This window comes from Sturnira hondurensis, unplaced genomic scaffold (assembly GCF_014824575.4).
Source record: "Sturnira hondurensis isolate 20B ecotype Veracruz unplaced genomic scaffold, ASM1482457v3 Scaffold0001872, whole genome shotgun sequence".
NCBI classification, from domain to species: Eukaryota; Metazoa; Chordata; class Mammalia; order Chiroptera; family Phyllostomidae; genus Sturnira; species Sturnira hondurensis.
The window spans coordinates 27,508,545-27,531,986 of NW_028074503.1; the positions used below are offsets into that span (position 1 = coordinate 27,508,545).

Here is a 23,442-nt window from a genome sequence, read left to right on the forward strand (position 1 = left end):
GGAATACATGTGGTTGGCAGGTCTTGCAGTTGGCAAACAATGATAGTTTCATTCTACATGTGGGAGGTAATGTCTCCTGCCATGGTCCTGTGTCTCCACCCCTCGTTCGTAATCTCTCCCCGTGCTGTGATGCTCTGGGGGCCTCTACAAAACCTTCTCCGACCTCTGAAGTCCACGAAGGCTACCTTTCTGTTTACAGTAAAAACACATTTACCAATTAATCCTGTTCCATCTTGTAAAGTTACGTTGCTTTGTCTTGCATCCTTATTTAAGTTTTAATTATATGCATGCCTTGTCTGGAACTAGATTATGAACTACACTTTTTGAATTTTCCTCTTTGAACCTGATACTATATATGGAAGATATTTAACCAGATTTGCTCAAGATTTAGCCGTCCCTGATACAGTCACAAAAATATTGCAAAAATACATAGTTAACTTGAAGCCACGTTTTAAAGTATGCCGACATACCTTCTTGATGACATTATTTTCACTTTTCCAGGAAGTCACAGTATCCTCCAACTGAAGCCTGTATTTAGGCAGCCAGGGACTTTCATTTCTTCCTCAGATTATTAATGTTTGTGTCCAGGGAAAAATTGGCTATAGTCACTTATATCTTAATTTCTATCTTCCCATGAGGATTAGCAGTTTCATCCTATTCCACCAGTGCAGTGACAGACTGTCACTCTCTGAAGGAGCATTCCATGAGTGAGTCTTGGGGCCGGGGCAGACCGTAGCATGGTAGGTGGTGATAGACCTCAAACGGGGGGAATCACGACTGTAGTAGCAACCTCCTCTACCACCCATTTGACACAAGACTGGAAGCAGCAGCATCTTTGACTAAAGCCCTGGTAAGATATTTAGAACCACCTAAGCTCAGAACCACTCGCTGCCAGGCAGTCAGCCAGTGCAGTTGTTTTCAAAGAAGAATTTCATCTCAGTAGGTGAGATACCAGTTTTCTCTTATTAAGGAAGGCTGGTTGTTCATGGCCTCTCCTCATGAACAATGATTATATTTTGTATAGGTAGTAGAAAAGAAAAAGTAAGCATTCATGGTTAGTAAACAGCCACCCTGAGAGTCCTAACTCAGTGAAGAAGGCGCATTATAGGGAAGGTACTCTTTAGTGCAAAGCGGTGTATTGGCAACTCATAAAACACCATTGCTCAAAAAACATGCATTGATTATGTAATCCATAGGGACTAAATCCACACCCTTATGGATAAAAACATAAATTCATATTGAATGTAATATTGTTTAGCAGCATTATAGTCCAAATTTTAGAAACTCTGATGTAAATATTGCAAATCTTTCAAATGATGTAATGATACTGATTTGCTGAGTACCCGATTATCATCTTTACTATTATTTATCCAATGACAAAAAATCTTTCAGTTTTGACTACTAACCCAAATGACAATGTAAAAAAATTTGTTTGCATTGATGAACATGTGTGTCATTCTCTTACATATAGAACACTTTTAGGATTATCTAACTATTTTTAGAATGGCCATAGAGAATAACTTGTAGTTGAAATTTAATGAATTCTATTTTAACCACTTGAGAACCCCTGAAGAATGCAATGACTTTGGGATTACAGAGGTGGGAAAATATTCCTTCTTCTCACATAGTGAAGGAAGAGACACTCCCATGCTAGCGAAGTCCTTCTGGCCTTCCTCTATAAAAGCTCATGGCAAAACCACCGAATAGCATAACCCATAACCCATCTGTAACCCATCAGTCAAAAAGTTGTACCAAATAGCAAAGCATTGTCTCAAACTGAAGATTGGAAACTTCACCAAGAGTTCAGTAAGTGATGGCGACATCCAGATGCATGTGGCAGTATTCTCAGTGTTACCAGAGTAGCTGCACTTGGCTTTGGCCCTTGGCTCTTAGTCGCTGTAACAACAACCAAAAATATATGAGATTGAGGCAGGAGGGGCCAGAGCTCTGAAAGAAATGGTAAGTGACATTTTTCCTTCCTTCAGGAAAAGCATTGGCAGAATTACCATAATTATGCGTCTTAATATCTCTTCCTCCTTTTTAAGACCTGGAAAATAGTTAGCTGATTTGCCCAATATAGCAATTTTTTCTGTTAGAGAACAGAGAGGCTTTGGTATTCCAAAACAGAAGATTTTTAAACACAGCTTTTAGAATGACTCCATCGGTGTTTTTAAAGGTCGTCATACCAGTTGTTAATTTTTTAAGATTAGAAAGGAATATTTTGTTTGCCCATGATAGAGAACTCATTTTGTGTGATTAGATGCAGAACAGCCCTGCAGGCTTCTCCCTGCCACCGTGCAGGCACAAACCCAGTCTCTCTCTAGCACAACTACCTGCACTGTCTCGGTTGGGTTTCTCTGTTTCCTCTGTGACCCTTTCCTCTTCCCAGCACCATCCTCCTGATCGCAAAGGGCACTGGCTTTAAAGCAAAAAGTTACGACTTTCTTAGGCTGTACTGTTGCTGGGGCCGTGGCTAGTGTGGCTACCGTACAGCTTTTGCTCCATATTGATGGGTCTGCTGTAAAAAGATTTGTGCTGAGTGAAATAATAGATGTGTCCTTACCCCTGACACTGCTTGAACAAGTGAATTCAGAATTTGGTGGCAGAATGAGCCCGTTCAATTTTTTTTAACCTTGACACCTAAATTTATGTTGTGTTTTGAAGGAATACAAAGGAAACCCAGCTGTCATCATAACAACTCTTCCTTCTCTTCTCCACAGGCCCAACCAGACCATCACTATGACCGATGGGGACTATGATTATCTGATCAAACTCCTGGCCCTTGGAGACTCAGGGGTGGGGAAGACGACGTTTCTTTATCGATACACAGACAATAAATTCAATCCCAAGTTCATCACGACAGTAGGAATAGACTTTCGGGAAAAACGTGTGGTGAGTTCTTTCCCATACTGTTTAATTTATAGCTGATCCCAGCCCCCACCCCCAGATAAAGTAAGAATTAAGAAGCTATGTTTATTGCATTCAAGTCATCTGTCTTTTATCACACAAAATTTATAACCTGTCATATTACTTTTTACTTGCTCAACTGTAAATAACATTTTGCATAGGAAAATGTTGAGTGACACGATTGCTTGTCTCCAAAAGCATACAGGGCAACTAAGATAAATAATTTATGGGTTTATACAGTGTGTTTTCTATGAATTCTTAAGGAATCTTTGAGAACTTGAATTATTCAGGATCTGAAAACATTAACTCTTAATCAGAGTTAAGTTTCTCAGTAAGAACAAGTGTACATTTCCTATTCCTAGGAAAGATGTTGAAAGAGTGATTGGCAAATCACTGGAACATGAGCTTTGTAAGTTCTTGCTGCATTTTTATTTATGTGTAGACTCAGCCATCAATCACTCCCTGATTATGAGCAGAATGTGAGACCAATCCGTGCTATTTTCCAAGATAAGGGAGTTTAAGTGAGAATCGCAACCACTTCCTCCTCCTATGCTAGACGCTAATGACAGGAAGGGAGATATTGTGACATGTGAGACGGGGAGCATAGGCACATAAGCTTCACCAGATTGACTGCCACGCACCCAGGTGTTCTTGATTGTTAACACGGCTGTGGCTCCCAGTTGATGTCACAGATCTATTCATTGCTTGGGAATTGAGAGGAAAACAACAAAGAAAATGAGCATTGAGAAATTAAACCGCGGTTAACATTCTGTCCTGTCCCTTACCTGGAAGTCGATAAACTGCAATGCGGCCTTAGCAGACTCGCTTCCGGCCTGTACCGGATTTTTTTGCACAGCCTTCCCTCCCCAGAACCCCTACTGATCTGTGTATAGGTTCTTTGCCATGTTCCTTTTAAAACACTTCACTGAGCCATGCTTAAGGGAGCTGATGAAATATGAAAATCGTTATGCTTTGCTTAATAAGCAGTCAAAAGACTACAATTTAAAAAAATTAAACTTTTCCTAAAAACCCTTGGAAGAAATAACTAATAAAGAAAAACTTAAAATATCCTGTGTAAATTTACTGAAATTCTTTGTGCATATTTTATAGCTAAGTCATCTTGAAAGTCCAGAGCACAGTAAAATATATTCAGGTATTTGTAAATCACTTTACTGTTGTAAAAATTCCTTGACACTTGCTATTTCATTTAAGTTTATAATGATTCTGTAAAGCAGGGAGAGAGGGTGGGTCTCAATTTGCAGGTAGGAAAACAGGGTTCAGAGAGGTTAAATGAAGAGCTGATATTTGAACCTAGAACTGGGGTCCTAAATCTAGTGTTTGCTGCCTCTCCGAGGAAGTGACAGAAGGTGTCTAATTTAAGTTTGCAGTATGCCTAAATTGTGTTGAAAATCATACTTGTACTTGACATTTAAAAGTGAGAGTCTATGTGATACTGCTGGGAAAAAACCAGAGCAAATATTTATCCTGCACTATGAACTTTGATTATAGTAATTGAGAAAAAAACATGTTGAGTGAACCCAGAGAATGTGAATGTTGACAAAATCCAAAGCACTATAAACCAATGAACGCCATCTCTTTCAGGCTTACAGCACGCAGGGGCCCAATGAATCATCAGGAAAAACATTTAAGGTGCACCTCCAGCTGTGGGACACCGCGGGACAGGAGCGGTAACGTGCATTTCTTTGTTTCTAGTTACAAATGGCTCAGAAGCACTGGTTTTATTTTTTATTTTTCTGTATTTCATTGTGGTTTGCTTTCATTATTTCATATTGGTTTCAGGTAAATGGGGAAGAACTGACCCACGCTATATGGGACTCTTCCTCTGGTTTCAAAACAGACATTTGTGTCTAGAAGTGACAATAAATTGTTTGTAGTTAATCAACCATAATTGGCAGGTTGGGTTTTGTCTAGATTTCAAAAATCAGATTTTCAGAAATCTCTGTGCAGATTCTTGTTTATGTGGTCATTGTACTTCATGAGAAGGGGGTAAAAAACCTTCCCTAGAACTGAATTGAATTGAACTAAGGTGAGAAACAGTACAGCTGCAGGTGTTCCCCAAAGAAAGACTTGAAGGAAGTGGTGTGTCGATCCTTCTCGTGGCTTCCCGTCCTTCCTCACAGCCTCTCTGTCCTGTGCCACTTGACTGACTTTGTCCCCTCAGACCTTGGACACAGCATGGCCCTCCAGCGGGGCTGTCTCACCGCGGTCCCGCCTCCCTGACCCTCTCCTTTATCAGGCCTGGCTCGTATTCCACCTCCACGGGGCTCCACCCCGACATGAACAAGCCGCCTCTTCCTTCTGGCATCCTACAACCCCTCCCTCCTCTACCATCTCTTAAATAATTTTTACCACCTCTAATAAAGCAGATCTTTTATTTTTGTCTCTATCTGCCGTTCTTTGATTCACTCATGGCCCTGTCACCCCAGCAAAACTGTCAGATTAGTACGAGCTGAGACTGTGGTCCGTCTCGAGTCATAACTGGTTGAGCGCACAAGGTAAGAGATGCTCCATAGACGGCGGTGCTGCTTGCTGAGAGCTGGGGGTGCTGTTTTATTTGATGGAAATGTTATTTCTTTGAGATGCAAGATTTCACAGTGCTGAAGACCCCGAGCTAATGAAGCTCTTCAATATTAGATTAAGTGAAAATTGGCAATAGATTGACAAGATGAGATATTTAGAAGGCGCATACCTCCAAGTCCTACATTGCATGTCTTTGAATGTTTATGCTTGTAAACACTGCGGTTTTTGAAATGCATCCAAAGTGTTCTCGCTTTCAGTGAGTGGGAACGCCGGGAGAGGTGCCGGGCCGTCTCCGTTAGCTTTTTTGACTGTGAATCCCATTTACACACATCCTTCAACACTGCTTGCTGGTGCTGCCACAGTCGTTCCTCACAAGAATCTCTGCTCATGTGTCAGTTTGGTTGTCACAAAGATGTATGTTTTATAGACCAGTTTGATTCGTATTTGAAGAAGTATCATGAGAAAATGTGGTTCCCATATGTCTTCGCACGTGATATGTCAGCCTGGCGTGATGGCAGGCTTCTCTCGTCTGTCCTTTTCCGACAGCTGCTCTCTGAGAGAAGCGGGGAAAGCGAGGGACAGTCTTGGTAACAATGGGGTTATTCATCCCTTGAGAATTTTTCAAAGGGAAGGTGTAGCTAAGCCACAAGTAAATAACCCCTCATACCTCCGCCCTGTGCGAGGACACCGGGCGGCATAACCCGTACAAGATAATGGTTGCTGATAAGAGTGATGGGATGGGAAAGAGGTGAAAGCAACACCCTGTATGTCAGCCTAAAAGGTACAGGGCACAGCCTTAGTTCCCAGTGAGGGAGAACAAGGCATAATGTGCTCATAATGGGATCTGTTGGTGTGTAGGGAGGGGGTCTCCGCTCTCTGTCCTGTGGACAGAATGAGGCTGATGGATGAAGCTGGAAATCAGTTGCCTTCCCTCTGGAATAAGTCCTGGAAAGAATGGAGAAAAGCAAGGGTCCTGGGGGTTGAGGGGAAGAGCCAGCCATAGACTAAGAGTGTACTCTCCCCACTGGTGTGAATGCAGAAGGACTTGCCCCAATCAGCTCCTTACAACAAGCACGTTTTTAAGTAACTTTGTCATGTGCTGTGGGCCATGAGAGGGCAATGCAGCACACTCTTATTTTCTAGTAAAACACACACATACACACACCCAGAAAGAGAGCAGACTGTTGTGGTTGACTTAGCCATTCTATTATGGTTGAGTAGGAGACAATTTTGTGAGGACAGCTTGTCCCTAAAGAGAGGGGATTCATTCAATGAAAGCACTGTAATCTCTGTGAGCTTTCTTCCAGTGACTGGGAGGAATAAACCCACAAGAAAAAAAATGAGGACAATTTTTGTTATTTCATAATTATCATGATTATGTTGATTATAATCATCAAAAGTATACTCATTTGGAAATACATAGTCATTTAACTATCTCTTCTCCTTGCTTTAGTATTAAACATTTTATTCTTTATTGAAGTCATGTAAGTCTTTGCTAGTTTTATATCCTTGGCTATGCTCTTTATTTCTTTCTCTGAATTCGACATACATTTAGTAAGGAATCACTGTGTTCAGGGCCATGAAAACCTAATGCACAGCAAGTGAGAAACACCGCTCCTTCGCTCTTGGAGATTTAGGACAGTAACAGGAAAACAAAGGGTGATGGGCAGGTGCACGGCAAGGAGCCCATAATCCAGATGGGGCTGTTGGCAAGACCGGTGGGGGAGGTGGTGTTCCCTCTGATGTCATTTTATATATGTAAATACACACTCATACGCAATGTATGAGTGAGTCTTTTTCCGGCTAGAGGATTGGCGGTGAAGGAAGCAGTGAGGCGAGGTTACCCACAGAAAGAGCAGCATGTGTGAAAGCCCACAGGAGAGAGTGAACTTTGTAAGAACTAGAAGGAGATCAGCATGCCTGTGGGTCGTCCAGAGATGAATCCTGCTGGATGAGCAAGAGTTGGTTCATGCAGCGTCTTGACAGCTCATTAAAGAGTTCAGTCATTATCTTAAGAGCAGTGCATCATCACCAATGCATCTTTAGAGGAGGATTTTTATAATCAGTGGGAAGAAACCAGGGAAGGGGAGTGTCCCAGACGAAACTAGAGACAGGAAACCGATTGAGAAGGTGGTTGCCGTTATCCAGGTAAAAGGTGATGGATACGACACTGGAGTAGTGGCAGGGTAGAGGGACTCAAATGCCAAGGTCAGGAGGCGGTTGCTGACTGTGTACAACCAGTGAAGGAGAAAGAGGGATGGCAACCACCAGGAGCTGGCGAAACCACTGTCAGAAAAAAGAAGACCAGGGGAGAGAGAGGCCAGTCTGGTCTTAGACAAGCGCACTGGCATGTATATTTGTTTCCTCCAGGTGGAAATATCCAGCAAGTGATTGGGTGCACAGTGTGAGGCAGGAGAGATCTGTGTTTATAAACTCGAGGTTCCACACACTGGTGACAATGGAGCAAAGGAGTGGATGAGATTACCCAGCGGACCTACGTAGAGTGAGATGGGGTTGAGACTAGAACCCAGGGGAAACCAAAGGATCTACAAATAGGCTAAAACAGGGGGCCAGAAATTAGGGCATTTAGGAAAGGAAGGGATATTCTTCTTAATTTCAAAGTTATGTGCCTTTCTCCAAATCCATTGCCAATGGCTCTTCTGTGTTGGTATAACCCAACGTTCTGTGTTCCGTAAGTGTGGTCTCTGGTGTTGCCCACTCCTGACATTGAAGTGGGTCTAACCATATCTTCCAAGCCACTGAGGGCGTTGAGGTGGAGGGGGTAGGAGCAGGGGAAGGAGCAGGGGAAGCACATACTGCCCGTGACAGAGCACATTCTTCCAACCCCCCAATAGATGAGGGGTCTGGCTTTCTCTCTCCAATGGTGGAGTCTCTCTCCCCTTCTCCCAGTTCCCGTAGTCCTTTTCCTCTCCCTCCCTTCCTCACTGTCCTCCTTCTTCCTCAGAACACATGAATGCTACTCTTCCACTCCAGAGAGTGCTTCCCAGAGAGTGCTCTCACCCACTTTCTTTCTCCCTACCAGAGAACGCTTGTTCCAGCTGCCGACAAAGTTGCGGTTTTCGGCATGTGACCCTGAGTACTCATTTTTCCAGCTACCATGTGCCAAACTTTCTTCTGGGCACAGATGAAAATGTTTGAAAAGTACAAGCTAAAGTTCCAGTATTCTACAGTGGCTTACATTTTAATTGCGGACCACCGGAGGCCCGTGAGCCAACGTGCCCGAGGGGCGATGTGAGCAAGCCTGTGACTGGATGTGTGTAAGGGCTACGGAGCAAAAAGCCAGGCTGTGGTCTTAAGTTGAATCTGCCAGCAGATGTCCCCCCATGGCCCTGCAGCCGTCATGCTGAGTAGTCTCTGGTCTGTAGGGTAAACCCTGAGGAATGCCCTGGGGCTTTCATATCTGAGAGGGAAATCCTACAGTGTTGTTCGTATTGTCACTGTGATGTGTCTGCGAACTAACTTTCCCATCTCTCCACTGTGCTTACTTGGCAGGTTCCGGAGCCTCACGACTGCATTTTTCAGAGACGCCATGGGTTTCTTATTAATGTTTGACCTCACCAGCCAGCAGAGCTTCTTAAATGTCAGAAACTGGATGAGTAAGTGGGACCGAGTAATCTGTGTTGACCGCTTTGGGGCCCGACAGCCCTGTTTGTGCATTTGCTGCATGAGAGGGAACCAGATTGGGCACTGCAGACGGACCTTGGGAAGTTGAGGGTTCAGTGTTTCCTGTGATGGCCATTCTGTGTGTCACCCAAGGTGGCTGGGAACTGTATCTGCCTTCGACACTCTTAGGAGAAGCCTGTAATGCTTCTTATCCACCTATATTTAAGGTCTCTATTTTTGTAATCGTAAGGTCATTGATTCCACTTGTCCAGTTCATCTTGAAGGACTTAGAATAGTGTGAGCTTCTACAACTCCTAAAAAAAACCACAGAGGGGGCCCAGAGAAAAAGGGCTGCATTTTCTGAGACGGTACACTGGCTCCTAAAATGTGTTCCTGTGAACTTGGGTTAACTAATGGGTTAATTAACTAACTGGTGAATTAGGTGAGAAATGGCTCCAGAGTAGACCAGCCACCACATGAAGGTCAGGTGCAGTGTGTCAGTCAGCTCACAGTGAAATTTTACTTCTTTTTTTTTACAAAAAAAATATTCAAATGTGAGGAAGCCTTGCATAGAACAATCTATACAATTTAGATATAGCATGAAGTTAAAAGTCACCTATTCAGTCATTAAAGCCTGAATAATATACATCAGCACAAAAGAGTAGTATCTGATTTTCAAATTTTTAAATTGATACAGCAGTAAAGAGAATATTTTATTTGCATCTTTATTACAAATGTAAACTTTGATTCTTATGGGATATACATGGAATCTTATGGCGCTGGTGACAGTCTTGTCATTTCTAGATTTGTCAGGCTGTCTGTGGCTGGAGTAATATTTTTTTGTTGAGAAATGGGTCATGTTATTCCCCTGCTCAAAGTCCTTCTTTCTGAGACTTCCCATTTCACTTGGAATAAACCCCAGAATTCTTCACCCACCCACAAGGCCCTGGTGACCAGACCTTAAATTCTTCTCGAATTCTCTCTTGCTCTGTCCCCCCCTCCCTCCCCGTTCACAGGCCTCCAGCCAAACAACTCGCTGCTGTTTGGAGGAGGGGACAGAAGGCCCCTCCTGCCTGGGAGCCTTTGCACTTTCTGTTCCCTGGGTCTGGACTTCTTCCCCTTCCTTGCCACAGTGTGCAAGTTCTTTTGTCTCCGTCAAGGTTTCATTCAACCCCTGTTTATCTGCTGGGAGAAGCCTTTCCTGACCACCTCACCTAAAATACTACTTCATGTTACTTTTTATCCCCGTTCTCANCCCCCCCCCCCCCCCCCCCCCCCCGCCGTCTACTTTATGTTGCCTTCCCTCACCACCTCCACCTGACATGATATTATGTTAGATTATGTATTTCTTTGTTTACTGTGGTGCTGATGCTCCACCACTAACAGTGAGCTCTGGAAAAGTTCAGACTCTGCTTATCGCATTCCTCTGCAATGGCCCAAAGCCTGGGCGAGTGTCTGGCACAGAGGAGATGTTCTCTCTGTGTTCTTATATATTCCTGTTATTCTCTATATAGTTACTATTATTGATTGTTTATAGCTACTTATATAACTGCTTTAAATGTGAGTTCAGTGACATAGTTGCTACCACCGAGAAAAATATTGCTTCTGCAAATGAGTGTTTATCTTAGGAACTATCTGTTTTATTTTATTATGATATTTCCATATTTTAAATTAGATTCTGAGGAGATTCTAAAGAGATAAGATTATTAGATACTTTCAGAGAATTATTTCTTCATCCTTTATGAAGGCACACGAGGCTCTCCCTTGTTTTATAAAAAAAATCAGAGGGATACTATTGGGATTTAGGATAATTATTATATCTAATTATACTTTAATTTCTCAATCCTAAATAATTTGTGTTATAGGGTGAGCCTTTGTCCTCTTCCTTGACAAAATTGCATGCAGTATGCCTTGAGGTTACATTAAAGTAATCCCTATGACCTCCAAAACACAGGTTGACAGATTTCTTATACCTACCTACCTTCCTCCCTCCCTCCCTCCCTTCCTTCCTTCCCTCCCTCCCTTCCTTTTCTCTCCCTTCCTTCTTTCCCTCCTTTCCTCCTCTTCCTCTTCCTCCTCCTCCTCTCTCTCTCTCCCCCTCCCTCCTTCCTTCTCCCTCCCTCTCTCAGTATTTCCTGCAGAAAAGAGAAAACCAAGTGTCCTGTCTTAAAATTGTTTGTGCATGAATTTGTGGTTGAAAAGTGCTCTGTTCTCATAGATCATCACCTTGGACTCCCAGGGGATGGAGCTGTGGGGGTCTCCTAAAGGAAGGAGCAGACTTCTGTGCTTCACAGTCACTTCCCTGACCTCCACGTAGTTCTGAGAAACCAGTGGTATGAAGCAGTGTGTCCATCAGGAGGGCACTTCCCCAGGGGGAGACGAGCACCAGTATTATTCATACAGGCGCTGCATGTAAACTGCCATTAATCCTGAGAACATGCAATTTGTGAGGCATTATCTCCATTTTACAGATGAGGAAACCACAGCTGAGAAGAATTCGGTAACCTGGCTAATATGTATAAAAAGCTGGAGATGGACAACTAGATTAGGAATCTGTTACGAGCAGTCATTTGACATCACTTGTTTGCAACTAACTTGCTGGTTCTATCTGCTTTCTTTCTAAGGTCAGCTGCAAGCGAACGCCTATTGTGAAAATCCAGATATAGTGTTAATTGGCAACAAGGCAGACCTGCCAGACCAAAGGGAAGTCAGCGAACGGCAAGCCCGGGAAATGGCTGACAAATACGGGTAAGTCGGTGACATGGTGATGTGGTCTGACCTTTTACGCTGCTGCTTAGTGATGGGGCAGGGACTCGAGGCTGACACTAGGAGGAATCTCCCTGACTGAAGAATGGCACATGGATGGAAGAGATCTCCCAGAGGCATGGGTGCAATATTTTAAGTCAGCGATAATAGCATCTGACATTTACAGAGTACTTATTATGGGCTAGCAACTGTCCCTAGACTTTAACTCACTTAATCCCTCATAACCGTAGAGTTATCCCATTTCATATGTGAAGAACAGAGGCCTAGAGAGAGTAAAAGCTGATGGGACGCCCTAAAGCTGGTAAGTGGCAGGGCTTGAATTCAACCCGGGCAGTCTGAGGTCAGAACCCGTGTTCTCCCACCCGACACTCTGCTGCCTCTCCGTGACAAGCTGCAAGCTTCTGCAGGGGCGTCAAACTCACTCTCACTGGGGGCACATCAACACTGGAGTTGCCTTCAAAGGGCTGAAATAATTTCAGGACTGTGTAAATGTAACTACTCCTTCACTGTTAAGGAGTTGAAATTACATTCGGCCCTTCGAAGGCAACCATGAGGCTGATGTGGCCCCCAGTGAAAATGAGTTTGACACCCCACTGTGTCCTGATATGGACACAGTGTTGCAGTCTTTAGCCTAGGTGAGTTTAAGTGGCCAGTTACAAATTTAAAAACACTTTGGACAATGATAAATTGATTTCCAAAGTACCACATCGCCAATTTTCTGGACTCTCCTTGAGAGAGCATTAAAAATATACATGTATTCTTGAAACTTTTGATCCCAAATAGGTATAGATAGGAATACCTAATTTCTAAATCAGATTTCCAAAAACTTGATTGAGAGGGAAATCATATGGATCACCTGTTTAGGCATTTTTACCCACTTAAAATTTTAAAAGTAGTTACAGTGCTTTGACTTTGAATTTATGAGTGCCGCCTGCGTTGCCCGTGGTATTGGTTATAGTCACACTGATGAGAAGCCACCAGTTTTTACTCACTGAGAAAAAACAAGCGTGCTTTCCAATGCATCCAGCAAAACCATGGTTATTGTACGGGCTCTGTCAGCCACGTCTCTGCGTGTGCGATTCCTTTGTACGTCTTGTATCTTTTCCGGTCTCTTCCCCTCAAAAATACTTGTCTTCTCTTCCATGCTAGCATTCCATATTTTGAAACCAGTGCAGCGACTGGCCAGAACGTTGAGAAAGCCGTGGAAACACTTCTGGACTTAATCATGAAGCGGATGGAACAGTGTGTGGAGAAGGCACAAGTCCCCGACACCGTCAATGGTGGAAATTCTGGGAAGCTGGACGGGGAGAAGGCAGCCGAGAAGAGATGTGCCTGCTAGACTTTGCACAGGACCTCATCGCCAAGAGCCCCAACCTGACATCACCGCCCGGTCAGCGACGAACCGCGACATTGTTGCCATGCGTAGTGGCGTGTCTGTCTTTTCCTGCAAGAAAATCTATTTTAGGAAACCAAAATAGTCCACAGTATTCAAAAGAATTGACCAGTTGTTTCTGAGGCCCCTTCAAACAAGATCAAAGATTTTGTAGTGTGCCCTCACCAACATGGGTGCCCAGTTCATTTTTTCTTAGAAAGAAGACAAGTGTACAGGAGAGTACACAAGATGAAATAAGAGTGAAATTTAAATCAGAGCCAGACTTACCCTGTTGCATTGGAGAGAGGGATAGACTACCAAAGGGAGAACATAGAAAGATTATTTTTTTTAAAAGACTGAGTTTACTTCTTACGTAGAATATGATTATTACTTTTAGGTTTGCATTGGGGAAACATATTAGTTAAAATGGATACACAATAAAGAATTTTAAATGGATCATTAAGAATGATATTCCCCAATAAGCTGTACTAGAAAGACTAATTTAGTGATGAGGCTGTGGGGAGAACGAATGTCAGACTTCTGCTAAAATGTGGGCAAATGTGTAATAATGCCATTTTTATATTCTTAATAAATGTCAGACAGACAAGAACAAGATTGTGAGTGACAGAGTACAAGGGAAATGCCCTGGGAAAAAAACAGAGGTCGGGGAGCACGGCATTTGGACAAATGAAATGGAAGGTATCTGTCACAGACGTCTGGAAGGGTTATCAGGCAGCTTTCACTCTGGGCAAGTAGAAGTTGACATGGTCAGTGGGGATTAAGGGAAGATCCAGAAGTTCCCATTTCAAACAACATTTTAGAAATAGGTTCAGGGTTCAGCTTCACATTTCATTTTTTTTCCTAAGTAAATGGTGATAGTCACAAAGATAGATTAAAGATTGCTGCTTATTAAGTGTCTTTCTTTAAAGACAGTAAAAAAACAAAAAACCCTATTTCACCTTCATTTCTTTTAGGTGAATATGCTGGTGATGTGAAACAAAAGGTGACTATTAATTGTGGATTTCTTTTCCATTTACAAAAGCACTGGCAACTCTAAATAACGTTTTTCCCTTCTAACCCACACCTACCCCTGGCTTTGAATCAATTGTAAAAATACAGGTGTGTCATTTCGTAGACCAACTGGAGAATAATGATGGATCAATTTTAATGGTAACTCTGAATTTTCATGTCATTAATCACATAAAAATTGATGATAACTCATGCCATATTATAATATATTTAGCATTTGTTTTTATTTTGCCTAAAGCAAAAGGCTCATAGTTGACCTATATTTGGGGATTGGGCAGGAATGGAACCATATTTTATCTCACCAAAAGTTGGTAAATCACTTTATTTATTTTTTCACAAGAAGCTGCCTTTTCTTTTAAAAAATGATCCCCCAAATATTTTTCATTGGCCTATTCCTATCATTGTGTCTAAATTAACAATCAACTTCTATTAAACTATTATTTAAACATTCCAGTGAATTTTATCAATAGCAAAGGCATTACACTTTAAGTTTTTTCTTTTTATTAGGAGTTATGTAATTTTTTCAATGGAATAGTTCCTCTTACTATAACACTTTATCAGTTAAACTTCCTTTTTTCCAACTCCGTGCCTATTTTGTTAAGTTACAGATGCTGCAAACCCTAAACTCAGCTCCTCACCCCCCACCTCTGCCTACCAGCCTCTATCTAGTATTGAGTCATTTTTAGATCCAAGGGAATGTCTATAGACATAATGATCTTAGCGTGGACTGGGCTCAGAAATGCACCGTGAATGAAAGCAACCCGGAAGCTCTGATGAGTTCACCCTCCGTGAAGTTCCTGGCATTTACTGCCCACCTCCTCTGATTTCTGCCACACGGTGCCAGCTTCTAAGGTGGATCACAGGCAGGTGTTGCCTGCAAAGGTGTTTTCCTTCAGGATGCTCCTCGTGACCTCAGGGCCTGTGCCCTGAAGATGGAAAGCTATTCGCTAACATGAAAGATGTTTCTTTTGGAAAAGGGAACAGAAACAATGTGACTATTGCTGTAAGCAAAATTTGGTGAACTTTTTGAGGTCATTATATCACTTTCTTATTTGGATCCAAATTGTGATTTCCGCTGCATTTCCACAATATGGAATGTTTACCTTTTATGAAATTGTAAAGGTATTCTATTTGGGGTATGTCTCTCTATTTCTTTTAATTTTCCAGTTATATGATTGATTTAGTTATGCCAAGATTCTGTCATTGTCAGTTTATTTAACAAGCATTTGTTCAGGGTCTATTTTAGGATTGTCACTTGATAGTTGCAGCGTGAAGCAGAGGGTGATGATGTCCATAATTATAGAACTACGCCTGTGAAAAGAACAATTATTGGGTAATAATCTCAAGGACAACAAAACTTAAAGCAGACATGAAAAGTAATTTATAATTGTATTCTACTTATAAAAACTTGATCTAAAAAATATTCCTCTCTGTGAAGTTTGAAACCTGACCCCCAATTCTATGTAAACATGAACACAAATTCCTCCTCTCATTATCACATAATTAATATTCTGTATTATTTATTTTACCAATTTTGGGCCCCAAAGTATGCAGACTGCCTTGGAGAATTGCATAGTCCCTCTAACCCACAGTAACATGTATTTTTAGCCAAGATGCATCTTATTACTAATTATCTCCCAAAGGCTCTAGTAAACCAAGTTGCATTTTGGAAAACTATTTAAAGGGTGCATAAAATTCCTTTCTGATAGAGAAACCGTTTCTGGGGCGTGCACTCTGCTTTGATGTTTGCATTGCTCTAACCCAGTGCCTCGGGTACCTCTGTGACCAAATCTGCCTCTAACCACATAGCCTGCCCTGTAATCCATTATAGGGAGGCCTCCCAGAGACACAAATGCAGCCAAAGGTCTTTGATGTCTTCAGCAAAGGGTTCAAGGACGTCATCAGAATCTGGAGGTCATCACCACCATCTCCTGGTCTCCTAGCTCACTTCTCATGGAGTGCGCATTCCTTGAGACTCGTAACTGATTAGGTACAAAGTTATTGTTAAATGTAAAGAAAGAAAATCCTTTGAAAAGCGCATCAAAACATAGTTGAGAGAACACAGTGTCTGTCTTGGTATGGTGAGGGCGACAGGCCACGGATCAGCAGAGAAAGTATTAAATTCTGGGAGTTGAGCTGGTGGGTCTCTGCATAAGAGTTTTTAAATTCTTTCAAGTCACACTCTAGCCAGTTTGCTACCATTTGCATATTACCAGCTACCACACTTCAAAAAATTCAAAGCCAGCATTTTCTAAAGTAAATATTTTGTCTTGTTTTTAATCAGATGGGCCACGCTATGTGTGGGGGAAAGGGAATGTCTTTCTTTGGCTTCTAGTGTAAGGTGTTCTGTACCAATCAGTACAGGTCGGATGAACTGGGCAAGAGTTTTATGAGAGGGAGAGAAGCTTGACCATAGGGAAGGACATGACTATACTTACAAAATAATAGTAGTCAAATATTCTTTAAACTAAATTGAGTCTGCTGGAAATCACTAAATTTAATGAAGCTCATTTTCACCTGTAGAGTGAGTGCAGGATCTAGAGAAATAATAGGTGCAATAGAGAAAGTGTACGGCTAGGTACAGTATATACCCTGGAACCTTGTGTCTGTGGGACAGATTGCGGACTGCTCTATATCCCTGTTCACACGGATAGAAAGATGGGGAGCGCAGATGCAGTCTTCATTGTGTATCACACTAAAAATCTGGGGAAAACCCTCGTCTATAAAGAATTTTGGAGTTTAAAACTCAAGCTTTAAAGAAATAATATTGAAGTTTCTATTTCCTAAGACACAGAATGACCCTTTAAAAAGGAAGTTCTGAGAACTGATGTTAACCAAAGTGATTTTTGAAAGTTCCCTTCCACCCTCTACTACCTAGCTTTAAAGCATGAAGAGAAGTCTAGGATATTTAAGTATGTTAGGGAAAGCTTTATTATTTTTTCAAGATGCTGTCTATATTTGAAAAGGTTGTCTAAAAATCTATCAAGAATTATATTTTTTTTTCTTAATTTTTGGCCTAGATGATCTGAACTTATGCCTGGGCAGAGTGGTGAATTCTTAACATGGGAAGTAGATAGAGAATATTATCTGAGATGAGTGTTGTCTCGATGCTTTATAAACCCATGAAAATACTTGTCTCATAAAGTAGAACTTATAAAAAATGATTGCTAGATACAGCGGGAATTTTATAAACTTGTTGCCTTAGAATTCTTGGGTGGAGATCAACTACAATGACATTGTGAGCAAGAGCTACAAGGAGAGCTAAGATTTCGAAGTTTCTAAATAGAGCCCTTAAGTATCGCAGAACATGGAGGCGTTCATCCCCAAAAGGTGGATTTTTAGGTAGGAAAAAGAAGATTACCAGAAAGAGTTTTTGTAACTAGACCCATGTTTTTGTCTACCCAGTAGAAAATTATAGCCTTCAAACTAAGCTAATAAAATATTTAAGCTAAAATATTTCATTATTAGCATCAAAAATTTGGAAACAAATGGTGTTATCCAAAACTCTTTTTCTGATAAATTGGGGTAGCTTCACAGGCGCTTTTCTGCAGAGCTGACCCAGCAGCCGATGGTTGCTGGGAGACTCTCGAACTTCACAAACAGAGAGAGCAAACACCTGTGCCCAAAGGGTGGGTTATTTTAAAGGGAGTCATTTTTTGAAAAAAATATACAAATGAACCACCTTGGGAGTGAGTCATTTAAATGTTGTTCTCTTTCTCACAGACCATGGAAGTCACGGCTAATATCCCTCAGCTGACTTAGTCTTTAAGGCTCTTTAACAAACTGTGTAGGAACTGGTTTGTCTGTCCTTCATAACCTAGTGGGCCCCTTATTTAACCAGTGGCAGTTGTCCATGTGGCTGTTGACCCCTGAAAATGGGGTCCCTAGTGATGTGGAGTAACATACAGTACTTATTCTGAATCTTCTATTCTCCAGGTTATTGTTTCAAAGGCTCCTTGAGAGGAAGCCTAGAAATAGAAAGTGTCCAGAAAGAACCAGCTGGGGACCGTGTGTCTGTTATTAACTCTCATAGTGGCTTCCCCTCGTGTGGGACTCACCAACCCCACGTGCCTCCCAAGGTTCCCGTCAGGCTCAGTGGTGAACATATATAAGAAATCGGCTTGTAAGTTATGTTCCACTTCATACACAGATGCTATTAGCACAAACTAAGAACTGGTCAAGAGTCAGAGTTGTCCTCAGAATCACTTGTGCATAGAAGTACCATAGCAGGGACACAGGTCATTTTAGTAGGTGTCTTGGAAGCCATCCACGGGTACTCGACTTGAGGTTATTGTATTTGATTGAAATGTTTAATATATCTCAAATTCCTGAAAAAAAATATGACTTCTGTTTCATTTTGTATGTCACCTTGTATTTCCTTCAAGGAGTCCAGTTATATTCTAGATTGTGTATTACAACTTGGTCAAAATACTCCTTGTACCAATAGGGCTTTCGTGTCCATGGCCTTGTAAAAGATACTTGTATCTGCAGTTATTGAATAAAAGTTAGTTATCCTGCTTAACGTGTCAAAGGCAGATAATGTTCTGACGTAACACTGATGTGCTTCACCATATCCCAGTGGTCTGTCTTCAAGTGATATCGTTGTTGCTAGGCTAAGCATGTTCGACTTTGTCGGCTACACAGATTTCTGTTTCGTCTAGTGCTCTGGCTGTAAGTTAAAACTTTAAACTATGCCCCTGGATAGACTGCAGTGCCTGACAGATGCTGTTAGGTCATTATCCTGTTGTACCAAAGTTCCAGTGACTTCAGAAATCATAGCATCCAATGATTTTGTGGTGTCTGGGTTTGAATACTACGATTGAGAACAACTGTATACAGTGATTGTTACTGCACACTTTTCAAATAAAAACGCATTTTTACCGATTATTTTGTGCAATCAGAGCAACCTCATTTCGGTGCTGAAGTTCAACAGGTGATGGGCTGGGAACAGTAAATGGGTTTAAATGTGAAACGTGCATCATATTAAAGACGGTATCCACCTGAAACTAATATAATGTTATGTCAATTATACCTCAGTTTAAAAAGCTAAGCTATGCATTAGGGGCAGTCAAGTGATTTTATCCACTTCTCTAAACTTTTTCATTTATTATTTATTTGAAGACTGACTTTAGCCCCGGCTGGTGTGGCTCAGTGAATTGAGCACAGTCCCGCAAACCAAGGGGCCCATGGTTCGATTCCCAGTCAGGGCACATGCCTGGGTTGCAAACCAGTGCCCAGTAGCGGGGAATGTGAGAGACAACCACATATTGATGTTTCTCTGACTCTCTTTCTCTCTCCCTTAGCCTCTCTCTAAAAATAAACAAATAAAATCTTTTTTTTTAAAGAAAGACTGAGTTTTGCAAGGGAAGTTCTCTCATAACTTCAGAGGATGTATTGATAAAATTAGCACTTAACATGTTGAAGTATTCTACAGCATACAGTATTTTCACATTATAATCTCTTTCTTCCCCATAACAAAATGCTGAGACGTGGTGGTGTCTCCCTCAGTCACGGGCTGGTGAACAGACCGTTATTGTTCAAGGCAAATTCAAGACCACAACTACACAGCTTCCACTTAAATGTTCATTTACAAAGGCTGCCTTGTTCCCAGAGTTGTTCTCCCTCCATATGTTACTTAAATAGGTGTTGTTAAGATAGTGATGTATTTTTAATTTGAGGATGAAAACAACTCTCCCACTGTAAGCAACTGAATGCTCGGCACCATGTTCTCGACTTTCCTGCCCGGTAGCGGTAGTGCAGTTTCACATGGCCAGGGTCTTTGTCTCTGGCTTCATCTTAAATAATTTGAGATAAATCATCAGTGACTTGCTTTTGCTAATGCTTTATAAGTTTTTTTTAAGATTTTATATATTTTAATTTTAGAGAGGGGAAGGGAGGGAGAAAGAGAGGGGGATAAACATCAGTGTGTGGTTGCCTCTCGCACTCCCCACACTGGGGACCTGGCCCGAAACCCCGGGCATGTGCCCTGACTAGGAATCAAACCATTGACCCTTTGGTTCCCAGGCTGGCGCTCAATCCACTGAGCCACAGCAGCCAGGGCATATTTGTACATAACCATAATGTGCCTGGTATTGAGAAAAAATAGACCTTTTAAACATTCACTGTCTGGACTGATAGGATTTCTTGTTTTAAAACTGTGTATGATATTATTATTCACTGTTCTCATTACCAAGGAATTTTCTTTCTTTCTAATCTGGACTGAGTGTGAGCATTGCTGTTCTGTTAGAAACTCATTTAGATGACTTGCATTATGAATCAGGAAACCAACACACTAGTTATAATTTGACTAAGGCTATACTATAGGTAGTAGAAACATTTTGTGATAGTAACCAGATCTTTGAAATGATCATAGCTTTGGACCATTTTCATGAGTCTCTGAGAGAAAGACTCGTCTGTACGAAAAGGGTGAAAAAAAGAAAAAGACGCAGAACAGCAAGATTAACAACAGAAGATTTCAATCTGTTTGATTGCTTCCCCAGAGAGACGGACATCAGGAGCTCATTCACGCTCATGGAAAACGTGAAACAGAGGAGAGACTTGAGTAGTGCTGGTTAATGTATTAAATACGAACACACAGTACTTGCTCTCGAATGCCAAAAGCAGTTTCTTATGAGCGGGTCCTCTAGGCAAAGAGGGTGGGTCAAAACGAAACCATGCAACTGAACCTTTAAGAGCACTTTGCTCTTCACTGGCCCTTCCAGAGAACATGGGCTTTCTCAATAAATTAGAAAAACACAGACCAAGGAGGGGATTGGGATAGGGATTTCTAAAAGTCAATTGGTTCCCACTGCTCAGACTTCAAAGAACTGGAGGAAAAACTTACTGACTGAATAAAGGAATGATTTGTTTTAAAAACTGGCCCTGCCCGGTGTGGCTCAGTGGTTGAGTGATGGCCTGTGAACCAAAGGGTCGCTGGTTCGATTCTTAGTCAGGGCACCTGCCTGGGTTGTTTGGCCAGGTCCCCAATATGGGTGCTTGAGAGACAACCACACATTGATGTTTCTCTCCCTCTTTGTCTCTCCCTCCCCCCTCTAAAAATAATTTTTTTAAAAAATATGAAAGAATATGCTGCCCTGGCTGGTGTAGCTGAGTGGATTGAATGTGGGCTGCAAACCAAACAGTCACTCGTTGGATTCCCAGTCAGGGCACATGCCTGGGTTGCAGACCAGGTCCCCAGTAGAGGGCAAGCAAGAGGCAACCAGACATTGATGTTTCTCTTCCTATCTCTCCCCCCTCCTCCCTCTCTAAAAATAAAGCAAATTAAAAAAATACATAAAAGAATATGCTGCATGGAAAATGATTTACAAAATATTGACTTATTCTTTACCTCCCAGTCTACCTTACATCCTGGCTAGTGCACACACACCTGGTCTATCCACCCCGCCAAGAACGTGAACCTGCACTTGCTTCCGCCCGGACCTCTTCCACCAAATGCCAGCTCCTTCCACCCACTTCCCTTTCTTTTCGTCTTTGCTTAAAAGTTATCTTTAAAGAGAGAGTTCTTTATTTTTTTAATGCACCAGAAGCTTTGTAACATTCTAGTTCTTTCGCTCTTTTATTTTTTAATTAGTTTACTTTCAATATGATTCTGTATTGGTTTCAGGTATACAGCATAGTAAGCGAATTCTTACTTAAAATGACCATCCTATTTGAACGACCAGTCTACAGTTACCGTAGTTCCTATTATCTCCTGATTCAAAACTGCAGCCGGAACCTTTCATCCCTGGTAACTCTGGATCCCTGAGTCCACTTTATTTTTTCTCACAGTCAATGAATATCTCTAACTTTATTATTTGTTCCTCATCGCTGGGTACATTCATATGAAGGTGGAGGTTTTTTCTTTTTAAAAAAATTCCTGTCCACAAGCACGCCTTCCCTCCCTCCTCACTGCTATAACCCTGACTTCTGGATAAGGGCCTGGCAAATAGGGGACACTGAATAAATATTTGTTGCCAAAAAAAATTAACAAATCCTGTACAACAAATTGATTGGGTGGACTGCAAAATAACAGTGCTAACTCAAATTTCTACTAACTTATTGAAGCAAATATTCAAATATTTAAATTATATCACTTATTGATTTTTGCGAAGACACATGCCCATGAAAACATTACCATTATCAACACATTGAACATGACTAAGTCAACCTTGCATGCCTAGGACAAACCCTAATTTTCACTATTTCTACAACAATTTTATTTTTTAAAAGATTCTATTTATTTATTTTCAGAGAGAGGAGAAGGGAGGGAGAAACAGAAAATAAGAAACATTGATTGGTTGCCTCTTGCTTACCCCTAACGGGGTACCTGGCCAGCAGCCTGGGCATATACCCTGACAAGGAATTGAACCTGTGAACTTTCAGTTTGGAGGCCGGTGCTCAATCCACTGAGCCACACCAGCCAGGGCTCTACTACAATTTTAAACACATAAGCATATACCTTAATGACAAAGCAATTAAATTTAATAATTTAAATCTTCATTGCATCCTTAATATTTTTAGTCAAAAAATAAGAGAAGGAAAGAAAAAAAAGGAAGAGAATTATAATGACAATGATTTTACTTGAGGGAATGAATTATCAATTTTTGGTGGACTGGATCCCTACTTTGATATTAAAGGATGCTATAATAATTTGCCGGTCAGAGGAGTTAAGGATTTTCAAAGTGAAGAGATATGAAAGAATTTTAGAAGTTTGTTCTTACTTTCATGACGCTACTTTTTTTTTCAAATTTAGAATAAAAACATAATAGGTTACTTTTGCCATTGATTTGGATCCAGGGAATATTAGCAGAAAATTCAGGGAGCTATCTAAATATTTTTTACTGACAAAAAAATCAGTTTATTATCGATATTACCACAAATGGTCAAATAAAAAGTAGTCAATTCATTTATGCATAGTAATTTTAATGTTAAAAGAAATAAAAACAAAAATTGTATAAAGTATAAGTTTATTATAAGGCATAATCAATGATTGAAAAGATGTATCAATTGTTTAAACATTTCTTAATAATAAATTATAACACTACATGTAATCAAAGTGGAACTAAATTTCTTTCCATGTATTCACTTCAAGGCTCACCTTGGACCTTCTAATTGAACATTAGTTACTATAAGTACAATAATTTTGACTCAATGAACTAGTGTTTCTTTCTATGTATTTCCTGTGTGCTACTAATTTTAGACTA

At 41.2% G+C, this 23,442-nt stretch overlaps 1 protein-coding gene across 3 annotated transcripts in view; it reads left to right on the top strand.

The window, feature by feature from the left end:
* RAB27B (RAB27B, member RAS oncogene family) overlaps window positions 1–19,124 on the top strand; it is a 124,193-nt gene extending 105,069 nt beyond the window's left edge. For 2 of the 3 annotated variants that reach the window (XM_037034596.1, XM_037034577.1), the window contains 5 exons: window positions 2,721–2,892; window positions 4,510–4,595; window positions 8,962–9,065; window positions 11,697–11,820; window positions 12,988–19,124. In XM_037034596.1, coding sequence (XP_036890491.1) covers window positions 2,740–2,892; window positions 4,510–4,595; window positions 8,962–9,065; window positions 11,697–11,820; window positions 12,988–13,177 — 657 coding nt within the window. In that variant the 5' untranslated portion in view covers window positions 2,721–2,739 and the 3' untranslated portion in view covers window positions 13,178–19,124. Of the gene's footprint in view, window positions 1–970; window positions 979–2,720; window positions 2,893–4,509; window positions 4,596–8,961; window positions 9,066–11,696; window positions 11,821–12,987 lie in introns of all 3 variants that reach the window. The other variant, XM_037034586.1, reaches the window with a different exon arrangement.
* The last annotated feature ends 4,318 nt before the right edge of the window (window positions 19,125–23,442 follow it).